The sequence below is a fragment of the Schistocerca piceifrons genome, chromosome 2, assembly GCF_021461385.2.
Source record: "Schistocerca piceifrons isolate TAMUIC-IGC-003096 chromosome 2, iqSchPice1.1, whole genome shotgun sequence".
Classification (NCBI taxonomy): domain Eukaryota; kingdom Metazoa; phylum Arthropoda; class Insecta; order Orthoptera; family Acrididae; genus Schistocerca; species Schistocerca piceifrons.
Window position 1 is genome coordinate 84028006 of NC_060139.1, and position 20501 is coordinate 84048506.

Below are 20501 nucleotides of genomic sequence, written 5' to 3' on the forward strand. Positions count from 1 at the left end.
CTCCTAAGGAATTATTTAAGCTTATGGCTGAAAAAAGCAGAAATGACAGATTTGTGTAATGTCGTATACAAAAGTGGTATGTGGCCAGAAGACTTCGTGAAGACTGTGATGGTTCCAATCTCCGAAAAATCATGTACCATGCAATGAACAGGATGTAGAAGAATAAGCACAACCTCTCATGTTGTCTAAGTTATGCTGAGGGTAATGAATGGTAGACAGGTATGTATAATGGAAGAGAATGTAGGGGAAAAGCAGTTTGGTTTCAGAAAAGGAAGATGTACAAGAGATGCTAGTGCAGTAATTAGAATGATTGGTGAAAGATAAATAGAAAGAGAAAAAGGAATGAGTCTGTGATTAAGAGATCTTTGACTGAACGAAATGGGACAAGATGACAAAGATTCTAAAACTGAAAAAGGTTAAATGGAAGGACAGGAGACTAATTAAGCAAGAACAGGAAGGGAAAGAATAGATAATATAGTTGGCTATGCCGGAGAGACTACAGTCAACAGCAGTGGAACCATGTTAAGAGATTTTGCAACTTTCAACAACTTCAGAATATAAAACTCTTTCTTTAAACACAAACACAAATACACATGGTCCCCCCAGAGGATTTAGAACCATAATTGACTACTTCGTAGCAAACCCAAAAACAGCTGTTCTGTTTCAGGACGTGCGTGTATATAGAGGGTACGACATTAACACACAGACCACTTCCTGCTACAAGCAAAAGTTGCCCTAAAGCATAGAGGGCATAAAATACTTAAAAAGTCCCCAGAACAATCAAGGGAGGTATATAAAGTCTACTTACTAGAACAGGAGTCAATCAAGAATCTTTATCAAAGACACTTAGACACAATAATGAGCACAATCACAGAGTATTGAAAACGAGTGGGGAGAGATTAAGAACATATTAAGAATTGCAGCTAGTGAAGCTTTAGGTAAAATGAAACACAGGAAGAAGAAAAAGAGGCCACATGATTTGGAGAAAAGAAATTGAGGAGGCTTACCCTAAGGTAAGTCTTTCCGCTCCCGGGATTGGAATGACTCCTTACCCTCTCCCTTAAAACCCACATCCTTTCGTCTTTCCCTCTCCTTCCCTCTTTCCTGATGAAGCAACCGTTTGTTGCGAAAGCTTGAATTTTGTGTGTATGTTTGTGTGTCTATCGACCTGCCAGCGCTTTTGAATAATTTATTTTATTTCCTCATATCTGCCTTCAATCTCTTCATCATCGGCAGAGCTAGTTTTCATGGATTATTAATTAATAATATTCCATCACTAGTCACAAATTTTATTTTCCAATTGCTGTCCAACATGCTGCTGAACTACAACCCGTATTTTCAAGTATTTTATGGATATACTGGATGTTATTATCTGCTTCAGTTTTACAGCTAACAGTGCCACTGTGAAAAGGGGAAATAGATGTAACACCTAATATATCCGTATAGTCCTTGAAAATGGAGATGTAATACATTGGACAGCAATTAGAAAATAAAATTTGTTACTGATGATGGAGTATAATTAATTAATAATGCCTTACTTTATATGGTGGTCCCACTTCTAATCTCCCAGGACAGGTACTCCTAGATGTACATACTCAAATTACATTGGATGTTTTTTACATATTTATACATTTTATATTACATGTATTTATTGCCGGTCCCAAGCCTGAGGCCTCATCTTGCAAGTGATGAGGAAGGAGGAGGGGTAGGAGTAACAACCTCATTAAAAAAAAAAAACTGGGTCCATCTCGCTCCGGATGGTAGCGCTCTGTGAGGACCCCTGCCGAGGGTTACAAGTGAAATCCCAAACTCTGGAAACGTCTGTGTGATAGTCACCAGTACACTGGCCAGCGTCTGTTGGTTCTGTGAGCTCAGCTGTGGTTGAATCTTCAGAAACTCAAAACTCCAGTCAAAATTATATGAGATCCTTTGGTATTTCACCAACAAAACTTCAATACAAACCAATAATCATGACAGAACAATGGGAAAGAATCCACTACCCTGGGCCCCAGTCAATAAGGCATGGTAATATCATTGGATTCCAGGGGTCAGGTATGCCATGACGAGAAGAATCAGAGCTTCTCAAAAACTCCTCAAAACTAAGAAAATAGTTTACATGGGAACACTCAGCACGAACACACTACTGAAACCAGGTAAATTGAAACAAATGACGGACACCATGGATAAATTAAATATCAAAATTCTGGCAATACAGGAAACACAATTCTCAAATGAGAACCACTCTGACTCGGTAAACTACAGAATATACAAGAGGAAACCAGCCATAACTATTCCAGGAAGAAATCTCAAACTCTTTGGAACAGGATTTGTAGTAAACAAATCAGTACTGGACTCTGTAATAGATGGCACATCAAAATCAGAAAAAATATCAACACTCATGATACGATCTGGAAAGAAAGCCTATACACTAATCAATGCACATGCCTCCACAAACAACTACAACAAGAAAAACCCGCAAATGATAGAAGGTTTTTGGGAAAATCTAGGAGACACCATCCATAAAATCCCCATGGAGCACGTGAAGATTTTACTAGGAGATTTTAATGCCCAATTAGGTGGGGAACGAAAATTCAAAGACACAACAGGAAAACACACGGCCTACAAGCGGACAAACAAGAATGGACAGAACTTGATAAACTTTTGCAGGATTTTTTTCCAATCGATCACCACTTACTCCAAACTAAGAGAAATTTATACCCAGTAGACAAATTATCAGAACCAACAGAAATTTGCGAACAGACCCAGAGTATCTATGATTAAATAAGGAAGAAATAATAGAAAAATGAAGAAAATTGACAGTAACAACTGGACAGAACTATCAGAAGGGGAGATAAAGAAAAAAACAAATGGTGGAACATGACATGTGAGAGAGCCACAGAAGACAGAATACAAGCCTGGAGAAAATTTGACAGCCATAGCACTTCTGAGAAATGGGAAGAATTCCAACGGGATACAGAAGACCCTTCGAAAATAATCCGTAGAGAAAAAAAGAGGTTATGAAAACAACATATTGAAAGAGATAGAAGAGGACTCCAACAAAAAACACATGAAAATTTTACAGAACATTCAGAGGAAATATGACAGGATAGCAACCACCAAGCTTATGCTTCAAAAGACAAGATGGAACACTGGAGACAAACCCGAAAAAGGTTTGTGAAATACTAGTGCAGTACTTTTGACACACTACTGAACCGTGATAAACCGATGCAGATCCTACAGTTTGAGAAACAGAACTTAACCTTGTTTCCAAACCACCAACACTTGTGGAGATCCTGAAAATAATAAAATCACTGAAAAATAACAGGGCACCTTGAGGAAATGTACTGATTGCAGAAATCTGGAAATTAGATCACAAATGCATCACGCCCAAAATACACAGAATCATCAAAAACATCTTGGAAACAGACAAGGTATCAGAAGAATATAAGTCAGCGATAATACACCTCCTTCATAAGAAAGGAGACAAAACGGACCCTAGTAACTACAGAGGAATTTCACTGTTGCCTGCGGCGCGCAAAATTCTATCAAAAGCCCTATTAAATCAGCTAGTGAGAACAATATTGACAACAAGAAAGTCCAGGTACACCACAATAACATACATAGACTTCAAGAAGGCTTATGACTCCATAGATGGAGAAACACTCTCCAACACACTGGAAGAAATGAAAGTGGACAATGAAACCAGGATGCTAATACAGGAAACATTAACAAATACAACATCCAAAGTGAAGTTTATGGGAGAGATCTCAGAACCATTTGAAATCAAATGCAGAGAGATTGGTTGTCACTCATTCTATCTAATTCAGTTTTCAAGAAAATAATCAGGACATGGGACAAAGCAGTCAGTGTGGTAAAGATGGGGAGACACAAGGATAGAACTGTCATCATGTAATGATGGTCTTTGCGATGATACAGCCATCATAACAAATAACAGAGAAGGAGTCAAGAAAGCTATAGAGAGACTACATGAAATCTCAGCCAAAACAGGATTACAAAACTCGTATGAAATATGCAAAATCCAGACACATGTCCACTGGTAACAAAGTATGGAAAGATAACACAAGTAGATAGTTTCAAATACCTGGGAGAGATTATGCAGAAAACAGGACTGAATGCAACATCCAGTGAAGAAAGGATCACAAAACTACAAAAAGCATACAAGCCTACATGGAACCATTACAACAAAAGAAGTGTTTCAATCAATGCCAAATTACGACACTCCAGTGCAGTAGTCTTATCAGAGGCCTTGTATGTGTCAGAAACAACAGTAATCAAGGGAAGAATGAAAGTTAAGGAGATGGAAAAATGAGAGAGGAAAATACTGAGAAAGATAAAACAACTGTACAGACAGAGACAATTACATGCAACATCAGGAAAAGAAGGGCAAAGTTCTACAGACACAGACATAGAATGAACAAAAATAGATTGACCAAGAAAATTTTTAACATACTGACAACAAATACAGTGAAAATAACTGGGTAAGGGAAACCATGGAAGACCTCAAGAAACTGAATATCTCCATAGAAGACATGAACAAAAATGCAGAGAAAAAAATCAGAAAACAGAAATTTCAGCAAACATCCAAAGAGAAGAAAACAGGAAAGAAATGTACAGAAGAGAGGAAGAAGTGGTGCATTGAATATGTGAGTGTGTCTTTCTCTTCTTCCATCATGCATTAAGCTTTCCCTCAGCCTGTTGTAGCTACACCTGGTCTTTCCACCATTTTGCAGGTCTTCCAATGCATCTTTTACCTTGCACAGTACATTACCAAATATGTATTGGTAATCCTGTTTTGTCCATTTGTAACACATGGGATATCCATTTTTGTTGGTATTCGCCAACCTTACTGTTTATATCGAAAATATTTAATTCCTTCCTGATAATTTTTTTCTAATGTAGCTTGGTGTATCCTGCTATGTACCTGAGGAATTTCATTTCACTGGCTTGTAATCTTATTTTATCTTTCTTTATCATTACCCAAGATTCACTTCCATATAATAATGTTGGTACTGACATAACTTTATAAAATTTTAGATATGTTTCGGTTCTTACTTTACGTTGGAGGGCCCTTCTGATAGTGTCATTTAAGTAGTTGAATTTCTCAATTTTGTCTTTTTGATGTATGTCTCCCCTGTACGACAGCATGGTTCTTAGAAATTTGAATCTGTCTACTTGCTCTATAATCTTGATGTCTATAAATATTTTTGTTCTTACTGGATTTTTTCCACAGAAAGCCATGACTTTTGTTTTTTGTATTGATATTTTCATATTATATATCTGGCATGTTTGGTATAGGTCGTAGGCAGCTCTCTGCAGTCCATCTTCATTACTCAAAATGAACACTTGCTCATCTGCGAATAACAAAGTCATAATGTAATCTTTTTGGCTGAAGTTATATGTATAGATCTTCAGTTTCATTCTCCATTGCCATATAATATCGTCAATGTATAATGTATGTATTAAAAAATCAATGGAGAGAGGCTGCAACCTTGTCGAACTCCTAAATCGGTAACCTTTGTTTTTTCTTCATCATCCCCAATTATTTGGATTCTTGTATTAGCATAGATCTTTTGAACTACCTGTACAATGTGTATTGGTACATCTCTTCTTATTAAAATTTTCCCCTGTAGCTGTCTATTTACTTTTTTTTTTTTTTCCAAAAGCCTGTAAATAATCGACAAAAAGGATGTGTGTTTCTTTATTGAATTCCTTATGATTTTCTATAATTTGCTGTAACATAAATGTGTTATCTGTGCAGCTTCTCCCCTTTCTGAATCCAAAAATCTGAGGAACCTTGTTTTAAATGCTACTGAAGAATATTTTATTAGTTCACTGTTAATGCCATCACTTCCTACTGCCTTTTCATTCTTTGCATATCTGAGAGCATGTTCTAATTAATGGAATTTAAGATTATCTGGATTTGTTTCAAGATTTTCATCATTTCCTGTGTTCATTTCATCAGTCCACATTTCCTTGTAAAAATGCAGTCATTCTTTGTTCTTATTACATTGATATCTGCCACATCCTTTTCACTGTTATTCAAGTGTCTTACATTTTATATGCAAATGTTTGTCTCCCATGGACAGCATTTTCGATCCCAGCAACAAAGTTATCCCAACTGTCTTGATGGAGCTTCCTGCTTAGTTTTTTCATTTCTGCTGTCTGCTTCTTGTATGCTTCATTATTCCCCTGAGTTGAGTGTTGTAGATATTTTTCATATAGTTTTCTCTTTATTTCAACAGCCTCCTCAATTTCTTTTCTCCAAATCATGTGGCCCCTTTTTCGTCTTCCTGTGTTTCATTTTACCTAAAGCTTCACTGGCTGCAATTCTTAATATGTTCTTAATCTCTCCCCCACTCGTTTTCAATACTCTGTGATTGTGCTCATTATTGTGTCTAAGTGTCTTTGATAAAGATTCTTGATTGACTCCTGTTCTAGTAAGTAGACTTTATATACCTCCCTTGATTGTTCTGGGGACTTTTTACGTATTTTATGCCCTCTATGCTTTAGGGCAACTTTTGCTTGTAGCAGGAAGTGGTCTGTGTGTTAATGTCGTACCCTCTATATACACGCATGTCCTGAAACAGAACAGCTGTTTTTGGGTTTGCTACGAAATAGTCAATTATTGTTCTAAATCCTCTGGGGGGACCATGTGTATTTGTGTTTGTGTTTGTGTTTAAAGAAAGAGTTTAATATTCTGAAGTTGTTGAAAGTTGCAAAATCTCTTAACATGGTTCCATTGCTGTTGACTGTAGTCTCTCCGGCATAGCCAACTATATTATCTATTCTTTCCCTTCCTGTTCTTGCACTGCAGTCTCCTCCAATTACAATATAGTCATTCTTATTTATCCTATCTAGTATTTTCTGTAGATCTTCATAGAACGTCTTGGTTTCCTTCGTTCTCTCTTCCTCTGGGGCATACACTGCTACACAGGTTCGACATCCTCTAGAAATCATAATCTTATGCTACATATATGCTCATTTATCCATGCATAGCTTATCAATGTTTGTCCATTTTTATTTATTATTAGGCAACCCCAGCTTGTGCTCTTTTGCTTTGTTCTACTCCACTGTATATCATAGTATAATTTCCTATATCTTTAGTTCCATTCATTTTCTCGGGAAGCAAAAAGAAACAGGCAGAAAAAAGTGCCATGAAAATTGATTGTGTTTTAGTGCTCTCATTAACGGAGAATTAACGTTAATAATAATACTATATATCAGCTGAGGACAGCTCCCAATTCTTGCACCGAGCTATGATCATCTGCAAGTCTCTAAACATTGCGTAGCAGTTTTCTAATGGCGTCACCTCCTTATGCAGTTTTTCAGTTTGCAGACAAGTAACCATGTGTGGAGCACAAAATATGTTTTGTAATTCTCCAATACATTAAGTACTCCATATATTGGCAGGTTCCTGACTGCATCTGAACCTGTTACAGACCAACTGCTCTGTAGTCTGCTGTTTTTCTCTTTCCACTTCATCCAGCAGTTTTATTTTTCTGCTTGCTACTCTCTTCTGTCCTTTCATTGCACCTTTGGTAGCTCTTGCCAGAATTCCATTTCCTCACAGTATATGTCCCATACGGTCTGCTTTCGTTTGCTTAACAAAGGTCATAGGAGAGTTCTTTGTTTCTTTTCCCTTTCCAGTATTCACTTTGTTCAACCATTTTATTTTCTCCATTCTCCACCAGAGCTGCATCTCAAAGGCTCAAATTGTGTCTCTCTCTTCTGCAACACCCAGCTTTCACTGACATACAGAAAAACACTCCACATGAAGCATGTATCCAACTTTTTTCTTAACTCCAACCCCCACTTGCTATATAATAAGCATTTCCGTTTCTGAAAAGCAAGCTTTCCCATTGCAGTTCCTGATTTTTCCCTCCCTTTCTCTCCACTGGTTCTGTTATGTGTTAGCATGCTCCCCTAATATCTGTACTGTGCATCCTCTTCAGTTTGACTTTATGGTGTTTCCACTTTCATGTCGTCTTTGTCATGTACTCCCATCACATTAGTTGTCTTTGTATTGATTTTAATTCCATACTCTAGCTGTCTTTTTTCAATTGTGGATAGTGTTTTTCATAAAGATACTGTTTTATGTCCAAGCAGTACCATCATCAGCAGATCTGATAAGTTGATCTTTCAGCCTTCTATGCCTACACCTTCCTTCTCTGCTTTTGGTGTCTACATTGCCGAGTCTTCAATATATATGGTAAACAGAGTTGGTGAAAGAGAGCAACCCTCAGTGTGATACAGTAAAATCCTTTGTTAGAGTATCGATTCTTACCAGTCAAAATTACAAAAATTTAACTGAAAACTAAAACAATGAAAAATTCCCGGAATTCTAAGAAAATTCCCGGGTTTATCCCAGTTTTCTCCTGGACGAAAAAATTCCCAGGTTCTTCCCGGATCTCCCGGGTCGTATACACCCTGGTTAACTGTTTCAAGTAGTGCGGGTCTGTTTGTCACCAGAAGGTCTAATATGTTATCGTCACCAGAAGGTCTAATATGTTATCGTCACCAGAAGGTCTAATATGTTATCACCACAAGTCGGTTCTCTGTTTAACTGTTCAAGGTAGTTTCCAGATAATGCACTTAAAAAAATTTCACTAGATTCTTTGTCCCTGCCACCCGTTATAAACGTTTTGAGTATCCCAGTCTATATTAAAACCTCCACTCAGAACCATAACATGGTCAGGAAAACTACTCGAAATACTTTCCAAATTTTCCTTCAGGTGCTCTGCCACAGCAGCTGCTGAGCCAAGGGGCCTATAGAGACATCCAATTACCATGTTTGAGCCTGCTGTAACTGTGACCTTCACCCAAATTATTTCACATTTCGAATCTCCATCAATTTCCTTTGATACTATTGCACTTTTTATCGCTATAAACACGCCTCCCCGTTCGCTGTCCTGCCTGTCTCTGCGGTATACATTCCAATCTGAGTTTAGAATTTCATTACCGTTTACATCTGGTTTCAGCCAACTTTCTGTCCCTAGTACTATGTGGGCATTGTGACCGTTTATTAATGAGGCTGTCTCTATACCCTACATGTCCATCCACTCGCTACAATTTGAAACAAGACTCGTCCAACCAGGCAACATGTTTCCAGTCATCAACAGTCCAATATGTGTGTTGACGAGCCCAGGCAAGGCATGAAGCTTTGTGTTGTGCAGTCATCAAGGGTACACGAATGGGTCTTCAGCTCCAAAAACCCATACTGATGATGTTTCATTAAATGGTTTGCTCGCTGACACTTGTTGATGGCCCAGCATTGAAATCTGCAGCAATTATATTCACTTGTCATTGGTCCCTTTCTTGCAGGATCTTTTTCCATCCTCAGCAGACGAAAATCCCCATGCCATGATAGTATCTCAATTTCAACGCAGATTCAGTGTCAATGTCTGCTGTGGTGTTGTGTGTGACCAGGTACTGGGGTCATTTATTCTCCTGGGAAATTTAAATGGTCAGATGAACGGTAACTTTTTAGGAGAAGACTTACTGCAGCTTCCTGAAGATGCTCCTCTGCAAACAAGATGCCACATGTACGCCCAACATGACGGGGCACCTGCACACTTCCAGCATGTGGTAACAGCTTATCTTAATCAGCAATTCCCACACTGATGAATAGGTTGTGGGGGGCCCTATCAACTGGCCTGCCAGATCCCCAGATTTAACACCCCTAGATTACTGCATCTGGGGTTGGATGAAAGACATTGTATACAAAGTTAAGGTGGAAACATGAGAAGAACTAATACAACACATTTTCGATGCCGCAACGTCAATAACGAACGAGCATGTGAAAATACAAAATGCTGCTCGTGCGGTTCACTCCCGTGTGAATCTTTGCCTTCAAATGCAGGGAGGAAATTTTGAACACTTACTCTAAATCCACTCTGAATGCAAGAGACTGCTACAAAATTGTTTAAAATAATTATTACGTGCATTTTTGGTAGTTTTTCTGCCATTTTCCTGAGTTTTTCAATTACTGTAGCTCCTTATACTTTATTCACATTTTTTGTTCCAAATAGTAATATCCACCAGAAACCAGGGGAAAACCTCATGAATCACCCTGTATAAGCAACACATTGCTGCTCCTGTGACCATCATGTGTGATCAGAACACAGCAGCCCAATAGTACTCCTGTAGCTTCCGATAGAAAATTTTCTAAAATATCTTATATGGAAACTATTTCAGGCAGAACAGTAGGTTATTTGAAAGCCCTGAAGTGACCACTGGTTTCACTACTAACAGTCAACTACAAACTAAACCGAGGCACATAACTGGCAAGAGCAATAATAGGTATTTAAATTCAGGTGTATATAAAATATCATGCCAATTGTTGGGGGGGGGGGGGGGGGGGGGGGGGTAGGGGGGAGGGGTAGGAGAGTCATAAAAACTGCTGATTTCAACATAGATCTAGCCAGTGAAGCCAATAACTCAACAAAATTCATTGATATGATTCAAACATTGGGTTTCAGCTCAAATTTCACTGGTTTTACTCAAGTAAATGAAATATCTGCAACAGGTATAGATACTATTTAACCAATTACATTTAAATGAGGCAAATAATTTTTGTTTAGATTTAGAACTTTCTGATCATTGCATTCATGGAGTTACCAAAAACAATCTAACGAACTTATTCTATCATAGATTAAATAAGGTGGAGTTAGCTGTAGATCACAGTATTTCATGCTCTGAAAATTTTGTTACTTTCTTGGAAAACTTCCTACACGTTTTTAATGAAACTTCTCCCCTTACTGTACATAATAGAAAAATAGGAAATTAAGTAAAATGGATTACTGAAGGAATAAAAATCTCTAGTGCAAGAAGACGACAGCTACATAGGGAACTAAAGCATAACAATAGTTCTGATTTTGTTGCCTTTGTAAAAGATTACAAAATTATTTTCAAAAAAGTTGTAAAGGCAGCCAAAGAACTGGCAAATAATACACATATATTGGATAGTGAAAATAAATCAAAGGCATTACGGTAAGTGATCAAAGTTGAAACAGGTGCAACAGCTACAGGCTATGATATTTCTGAACTCAAGATAGAGTATAAAACTATTGTAAATTCTAAATAATGTCAATGTAGCCGATTAGCCAGGCAAGGTAAATTTCTGCAACAGTGAGCAATTTGATGGTGAATTTTTCATTTTTGATGGCGAATTTTTCATTACATTTAGCAAAATTACTGCAAGAGATATAGAAAATGTGATACTATCACTAAAAAGTAAAACATCAGCAGGATGGGATGGGATACCAAAAAAGTGTTGAAAACAGTCTCTAAAATAATTGTGCAGCCACTAACTACATTAGTCCCTTCGAGAAGGTTATTTTCCAGACGCACTGAAGTATACAGCAGTTAAGCCATTATTCAAAATAGGTACAAAAGAACATATGGAAAACTGTCACACAGTCTCTCTTCTTCCACCACTATCAAAAATATTTGAAAAGGTAGTCAACATACAAATTCAAAATTTCATGGAAAAATTTAAAATAATCTCAAAAAATCAGTATGGATTTCAAAAAGGCAAAACCACAGTATCTGCTATAAACAATTTTGTTGATGAAATTAGCTCATCTCTAGACAACTCACTGCATGCCACAGGAATTTTTTGTGACCTATCACAGGCCTTTGATAGTGTGAATCACCCCTTGGTACTCTGTAAACTGGAAAAGTATGGAATTAGGGGCATGGTATTAGAATGGTTTAAGTCCTATCTAACCAACCAAAGACAAAGAGTGGTATTAACATCAGAGAGAGGAACTTACTTTTCAAAATGGAAAACCATTTCACATGGAGTACCCCAAGGTTCTATATTTTTTGAGTGTCACTCAGTTTTATTTGCAGATGAAACATCTTTAATCACTGAAAGTAACAGTACCAATCAAATTCCACAAACTGTATTAAATACTTTAGAAAAATTAGATGCCTGGTTTTATTTTAATGGGTTAAAATTAAACATGGAAAAGACTCAGTTAATGCAGTTTAAAATAAAACAAGCAAAATTAAATGATATTCAGGTCAGTCACAGAAACCAGGATTTGCAAGGAAGCTAGCTGTGTGAAATTCCTAGAAATGTAACTAGATAAAAATCTTGTACCGTGTTAATAAATTAAACCGCCTAGCATTTGCAATGAGAATATTGTACAATGCTACCAGTATGGGCATAAGAAAAGTAGTATATCACAGCTACTTTGAGTCAGTAATAAGGTATGGAATTGTATTTTGGGGTAACTCAAACCGTATGTGTCGAATACTGAAACTTCGGAAACCACCATTAGAAATGTGCACAATGTAGGGCGAAGAAAATCATGTCGCCCACTCCTACAAAATCTAAGTATATTAAGTATTCCTTCACAATACATATATTACCTGATTATCTTTGTACACAGTAACCCTGATTTATTTGTAGCAAATTGTTTTCAACATGCTTACAACACCAGGAATCAAAATAATTTTATGCTGCCCACCCGCTGTTTAAAACTTTATGCTCACACATTATATGGGTATGAAAATTTACAACAAAGTGAAAGGAAGAGAATTCATCGGCATAAATTTAGAAACACTGAAAAAATCCTTATATGAAACTAGTGCAGAAATGCTACTATTCAGTAGAAGAATTCATAAATGAAAACCTGAAAATTTGAGCAGGAGAGAGCAATTACTTTGGCTGTTAATCTTTGAAAGGTTATTACGTTTGAAGAAGAATTATTAATTGCTTAATTAAGCAAATTATTCAGTACTGTGCATTATATTCCTGGTATTAAAAGGAAAACTGTTAACCAGTTTTTGTGTAGATTAGATTAGATATAAAAACAAAGATGAGGTGACTTACCGAACGAAAGCGCTGGCAGGTCGATAGACACACAAACAAACACAAACATACACACAAAATTCAAGCTTTCGCAACAAACTGTTGCCTCATCAGGAAAGAGGGAAGGAGAGGGAAAGACGGAAGGAAGTGGGTTTTAAGGGTGAGGGTAAGGAGTCATTCCAATCCCGGGAGCGGAAAGACTTACCTTAGGGGGAAAAAAGGACAGGTATACACTCGCGCACACACACACACATATCCATCCACACATACAGACACAAGCAGACATATTTAAAGACAAAGAGTTTGGGTAGAGATGTCAGTCGAGGCAGAAGTGTAGAGGCAAAGAAGTTGTTGAAAGACAGGTGAGGTATGAGTGGTGGCAACTTGAAATTAGCGGAGATTGAGGCCTGGAGGATAACGAGAAGAGAGGATATACTGAAGGGCAAGTTCCCATCTCCGGAGTTCGGATAGGTTGGTGTTGGTGGGAAGTATCCAGATAACCCGGACGGTGTAACACTGTGCCAAGATGTGCTGGCTGTGCACCAAGGCATGTTTAGCCACAGGGTGATCCTCATTACCAACAAACACTGTCTGCCAGTGTCCCTTCATGCGAATGGACAGTTTGTTGCTGGTCATTCCCACATAGAATGCATCACAGTGTAGGCAGGTCAGTTGGTAAATCACGTGGGTGCTTTCACACGTGGCTCTGCCTTTGATCGTGTACACCTTCCGGGTTACAGGACTGGAGTAGGTGGTGGTGGGAGGGTGCATGGGACAGATTTTGCATCGGGGGCGGTTACAAGGATAGGAGCCAGAGGGTAGGGAAGGTGGTTTGGGGATTTCATAGGGATGAACTAACAGGTTACGAAGGTTAGGTAACACTGTGATGCATTCTATGTGGGAATGACCAGCAACAAACTGTCCATTCGCATGAATGGACACAGGCAGACAGTGTTTGTTGGTAATGAGGATCACCCTGTGGCTAACCATGCCTTGGTGCACAGCCAGCACATCTTGGCACAGTGTTACACCGTCCGGGTTATCTGGATACTTCCCACCAACACCAACCTATCCGAACTCCGGAGATGGGAACTTGCCCTTCAGTATATCCTCTCTTCTCGTTATCCTCCAGGCCTCAATCTCCGCTAATTTCAAGTTGCCGCCACTCATACCTCACCTGTCTTTCAACAACTTCTTTGCCTCTACACTTCTGCCTCGACTGACATCTCTACCCAAACTCTTTGTCTTTAAATATGTCTGCTTGTGTCTGTATGTGTGGATGGATATGTGTGTGTGTGTGCGCGAGTGTATACCTGTCCTTTTTTCCCCCTAAGGTAAGTCTTTCCGCTCCCGGGATTGGAATGACTCCTTACCCTCACCCTTAAAACCCACTTCCTTCCGTCTTTCCCTCTCCTTCCCTCTTTCCTGATGAGGCAACAGTTTGTTGCGAAAGCTTGAATTTTGTGTGTATGTTTGTGTTTGTTTGTGTGTCTATTGACCTGCCAGCGCTTTCGTTCGGTAAGTCACCTCATCTTTGTTTTTATATATAATTTTTCCCACGTGGAATGTTTCCCTCTATTATACTAGATTAGATTAGATTAGATTAATACTAGTTCCATGGATCATGAATATGATATTTCGTAATGATGTGGAACGAGTCAAATTTTCCAATACATGACATAATTAAGTTAATTTAACAACATACTTAAGTTAATATAACAACTTTATTATTTTTTGTGTTTTTTTTTTTTTTTTGTAAAATTTTTTTTCTTAATTTATATCTAAAAATTCCTCTATGGAGTAGAAGGAGTTGTCATTCAGAAATTGTTTTAATTTCTTCTTAAATACTTGTTGGTTATCTGTCAGACTTTTGATACTATTTGGTAAGTGACCAAAGACTTTAGTGGCAGTAGAATTCACCCCCTTCTGTGCCGAAGTTAGATTTAATCTTGAATAGTGAAGATCATCCTTTCTCCTAGTATTGTAGTTATGCACACTGCTATTACTTTTGAATTGGGTTTGGTTGTTAATAAGAAATTTCATAAAGGAGTATATATACTGAGAAGCTATGGTGAATATTCCTAGATCCTTAAATAAATGTCTGCAGGATGATCTTGGGTGGACTCCAGCTATTATTCTGATTACACGCTTTTGTGCAATAAATACTTTATTCCTCAGTGATGAATTACCCCAAAATATGATGCCATATGAAAGCAATGAGTGAAAATAGGCGTAGTAAGCTAATTTACTAAGATGTTTATCACCAAAATTTGCAATGACCCTTATTGCATAAGTAGCTAAACTCAAACGTTTCAGCAGATCATCAATGTGTTTCTTCCAATTTAATCTCTCATCAATGGACACACCTAAAAATTTGAAATATTCTACCTTAGCTATATGCTTCTGATTAAGGTCTATATTTATTAATGGCGTCATACCATTCACTGTACGGAACTGTATGTACTGTGTCTTATCAAAATTCAGTGAGAGTCCGTTTACAAGGAACCACTTAGTAATTTTCTGAAAGACAGTATTGACAATTCCATCAGTTAATTCTTGTTTGTCAGGTGTGATTACTATAATTGTATCATCAGCAAAGAGAACTAACTTTGCCTCTTCATGAATATAGAATTTGAAGAGTCTCCTGTACTTTAAGTCAATGGCTTGAAATTGTATGTTAAGAGACAATAAACTTCTATTCTATTATATTCTATACTGTAGCATGAACCTGGCCTTGTGACACAGACAGTTATTCTGCTGAAAGATGTTATTGCCATTGGGGAAGACTACAGCATGAAGGAATGCAGAGGATCCTCATTAATGTTCACGTATTTCATAGTACCTTTGGTTACTATCACAGGTCCTATGGAAGCCCATGTGAATATCCTCACAGCATAATACTGCCCCCCCCCCCCCCCCAAACAACTTGCACCCATGATGCAGTGCATGTTTCGAGCAGGTGTTCACCCGAATGAGGGCGTGTCCAGACAAAAACATCAATATACTGAATATACTGCAACAAGAAATGTGATTCACTCAATCAAACGACGTATTTCCACAGATCCATGGTTCAATCTCAATGATACTGTGTTCACTTCAAAATCTATCTACAATGGGTTAATTACAAAAATAAATAAAGAAAGACAACTATCAAATAAAGTTTCATTGAGTTTTGATTATCCGTATTCAACTGGTGCTTTACTTACCTGCTAGGAACACAAATGAAATCCACAGAGATACTTATTTAAAAAAAAAAAAAAAATGAAATGTATTTACCTGTGACACAGACAGTCACGAACTTTGAGCCAAAGTACCCAACAGGTGAGAAACGACAGGGATTTGGATGCTGATTTTGAAAGTAGCCTGCCATTATACACTCCTCTGCAGACAAGAAATGGCTCTCTATGTTACGAACATGTTTCACCTGTAACAACATATCAGCACTGATTACTATACTGTACATGGAAAAGATTCACCCCAACAAAAAAGTGCTCAAGAATGTAAACTCCCATCAAGGGAGCACAACAAAGTAGATTAATCGAATGACAATTAGAAACACACAGAAAATATAGATAGAATAAATTTTGGTAATAGCTTCCTCTTCCTGTTGGTAGCATAACAATAATTTCAAAAATTAAATAATAAAACCAATCTACACACACACACACACACACACACACACACACACACACACACACACACACACACCCTTTTGTACATGTGTGTGCATGCACATCTTCATCAATGATGAACATGGAACTAAGTTGAATTCATTGTAAACCCAGGTTAAACTGTTGAGTCTGAAGGTGGAGGGTTAGGAGCATAACATGGACATCAATACCAATATGTATACAATGATGATGGCATGGAGGATTGGAATGGAAGAGGATGAACAGAAAAGAGGAAGGGAAGACAGTAGGGAAGAGGTTGCAGGGGTAAGATCAGTGAAGTCAGGATAAAGGCAGAGCGGGTGAAGCTGGGACTTAGCAGAGACTGAGGCCAGAAGGATTATGAGAATGAAACATGTGTTGTAAGGAAAATTATCAAACATGTTGTTCAAAACAGCCTGTATTGAGGGGAAGGGTCCAGATGGCATGGACTGTAAAGCAGCTATTGAATTTGAGCAGTATGTTCCACCACTGAGTGATCAACTCTACTTTTGGCCACGTTTGACATGGCCATTCATTCAGGTGGACACAGATGGTTGGAGCTTTTTTTTTTTTTTTTTTTTTTATCAGTCTACTTTCCTGTGCTAACCTCTTCATCTCAGAGTAACACTTGCAACCTACGTCCTCAATTATTTGCTTGACGTATTCCAATCTCTGTCTTCCTCTACAGTTTTTGCCCTCTATAGCTCCCTCTAGTACCATGGAAGTCATTCCCTCATGTCTTAGCAGATGTCCTATCATCCTGTCCCTTCTTCTTATCAGTGTTTTCCACATATTCCTTTCCTCTCAGATTCTGCGTAGAACCTCCTCATTCCTTACCTTATCAGTCCACCTAATTTTCAACATTCGTCTATAGCACCACATCTCAAATGCTTCGATTCTCTTCTGTTCTGGTTTTCCCCACAGTCCATGTTTCATTACCATACAATGCTGTAGTCCAGACGTACATCCTCAGAAGCCTTTTTTGCCATAGCGAGTCTGCTTTTGATGTCCTCCTTGCTCCGTCCATCATTGGTTATTTTACTGCCTAGGTAGCAGAATTCCTTAACTTCATTGACTTCGTGACCATCAATCCTGATGTTAAGTTTCTCGCTGTTCTCATTTCTACTACTTCTCATTACCTTCGTCTTTCTCCGATTTACTCTCAAACCATACTGTGTACTCATTAGACTGTTCATTCTGTTCAACAGATCATTTAATTCTTCTTCACTTTCACTCAGGATAACAATGTCATCAGCGAATCGTATCATTGATATCCTTTCACCTTGTATTTTAATACCACTCCTGAACCTTTCTTTTATTTCCATCATTGCTTCCTCGATGTACAGATTGAAGAGTAGGGGCGAAAGGCTATAGCCTTGTCTTACACCCTTCTTAATACGATCACTTCGTTCTTGATCGTCCACTCTTATTATTCTCTCTTGTTGTACATATTGTATATGACCTGTCTCTCCCTATAGCTTACCCCTACTTTTTTTCAGAATCTCGAACAGCTTTCACCATTTTATATTGTCGAACGCTTTTTCCAGGTCTACAAATCCTATGAATGTGTCTTTGATTTTTCTTTAGCCTTGCTTCCATTATTAGCCGTAACGTCAGAATTACCTCTCTCATCCCTTTACTTTTCCTAAAGCCAAACTGATCGTCACCTAGCACGTTCTCAATTTTCTTTTCCATTCTTCTTTTCCATTATTCTTGTAAGCAGCTTCGATGCATGAGCTGTTAAGCTGATTGTGTGATAATTCTCGCACTTGTCAGCTCTTGCCGTCTTCGGAATTGTGTGGATGATGCTTTTCCGAAAGTCAGATGGTATATCGCCAGACTCATATATTCTACACACCGACGTGAATAGTCGTTTTGTTGCAACTTCCCCCAATGATTTTAGAAATTCTGATGGAATGTAATCTATCCCTTCTGCCTTATTTGACCGTAAGTCCTCCAAAGCTCTTTTAAATTCCGATTCTAATACTGGATCCCCTATCTCTTCTAAATCGACTCCTGTTTCTTCTTCTATCACATCAGACAAATCTTCACCCTCACAGAGGCTTTCAATGTATTCTTTCCACCTATCTGCTCTCTCCTCTGCATTTAACAGTGGAATTCCCGTTGCACTCTTAATGTTACCACCACTGCTTTTAATGTCACCCAAGGTCGTTTTGACTTTCCTGTATGCTGAGTCTGTCCTTCCCGCAATCATATCCTTTTCGATGTCTTCACATTTTTCCTGCAGCCATTTCGTCTTAGCTTCCCTGCACTTCCTATTTATTTCATTCCTCAGCGACTTGTATTTTTGTATTCCTGATTTTCCCGGAACATGTTTGTACTTCCTCCTTTCATCAATCAACTGAAGTATTTCTTCTGTTACCCATGGTTTCTTCGCAGCTACTTTCTTTGTACCTTTGTTTTGCTTCCCAACTTCTGTGATGGCCCTTTTTAGAGATGTCCATTCCTCTTCAACTGTACTGCCTACTGTGCTATTCCTTATTGCTGTATCTATAGCATTAGAGAACTTCAAACGTATGTCGTCATTCCTTAGTACTTCCGTATCCCACTTCTTTGCGTATTGATTCTTCCTGACTAATGTCTTGAACTTCAGCCTACTCTTCATCACTACTATATTGTGATCTGAGTCTATATCTGCTCCTGGGTACGCCTTACAATCCAGTATCTGATTTCGGAATCTCTGTCTGACCATGATGTAATCTAATTGAAATCTTCCCGTATCTCCCGGCCTTTTCAAAGTATACCTCCTCCTCTTGTGATTCTTGAGCAGGGTATTCGCTATTACTAGCTGAAACTTGTTACAGAACTCAATTAATTAGTCTTTCTCCTCTTTCATTCCTTGTCCCAAGCCCATATTCTCCTGTAACCTTCTCTTCTACTCCTTCCCCTACAACTGCATTCCAGTCGGCCATGACTATTAGATTTTCGTCCCCCTTTACATACTGCATTACCCTTTCAATATCCTCATACACTTTCTCTATCTGTTCATCTTCAGCTTGCGACGCCGGCATGTATACTTGAACTATCATTGTCGGTGTTGGTCTGCTGTCGATTCTGATTAGAACAACCCGGTCAATGAACTGTTCACAGTAACACACCCTCTGCCCTACCTTCCTATTCATAACAAATCCTACACCTGTTATACCATTTTTGGCTGCTGTTGATATTACCCGATACTCATCTGACCAGAAATCCTTGTCTTCCTTCCACTTCACTTCACTGACCCCTACTATATCTAGAGTGAGCCTTTGCATTTCCCTTTTCAGATTTTCTAGTTTCCCTACCACATTCAAGCTTCTGACATTCCACGCCCCGACTCGTAGATCGTTATCCTTGCGGCCAGACCAGTCACTCTTGCTAATGTTGCTGCACCCACTCCTATTATCTTTGTTACAAGCCCAGTTGACAGTTTCATCATTTGCGCTAGAGCCGCTGATCCCGTTGTGTGTTTTTCTGGGCGGTGGGTTGCGCCTTCATGGAAATTTCACCACAAGCCCCACAGATGCTTGGTCATGCCCCTTCACCTCCTGTGATGGATGCGTCGTAGTTCCCCTACACAGGTGTGGCAAGCTTGTTTTGTTGGGATTGTTTTCCTGTGTTAATAAGTGGTTGATTTCTGTGTTTCCGTGTGCCTGGTGCTGAGCTTTGCAACATTTCTGTACTATTTTCCTGTATCAAAAGTCCTACAGCCAACATGAGCATTTCGAAAACTGTACGACTTGTCGAGTGTCTGAGGAGAGCTGTGGTGAGTGTCTTCAGCATGTGGTGAAACCACATCCAGATGTCGTGGTGTTGGGCGGCCACGCCTCATTACACAGTCAGGAACGGATTGATATCCATGTGTCCACGTGGCAAGGATGGCAATGGTGGCAAGAGGACCAGCTGCAGCAGGATCAGAGTGAACATAATGACAAGACAGCTGGTGTCAGCATTGATACAGCTGGTGATGTCACGAAGGCCAGCTGGAACAGGGGCAATGCCAAGAATAT

At 38.6% G+C, this 20501-nt stretch overlaps 1 protein-coding gene across 1 annotated transcript in view; it reads right to left on the minus strand.

The window, feature by feature from the left end:
- The window catches only part of LOC124777500 (nuclear protein localization protein 4 homolog), a 244756-nt gene that overhangs the window by 107866 nt on the left and 116389 nt on the right, over window positions 1-20501 (minus strand). Inside the window, exon 7 of the mRNA XM_047252942.1 lies at window positions 16118-16265. Within this exon, the coding sequence (XP_047108898.1) occupies window positions 16118-16265 (148 nt within the window). The remainder of the gene's footprint in view (window positions 1-16117; window positions 16266-20501) is intronic.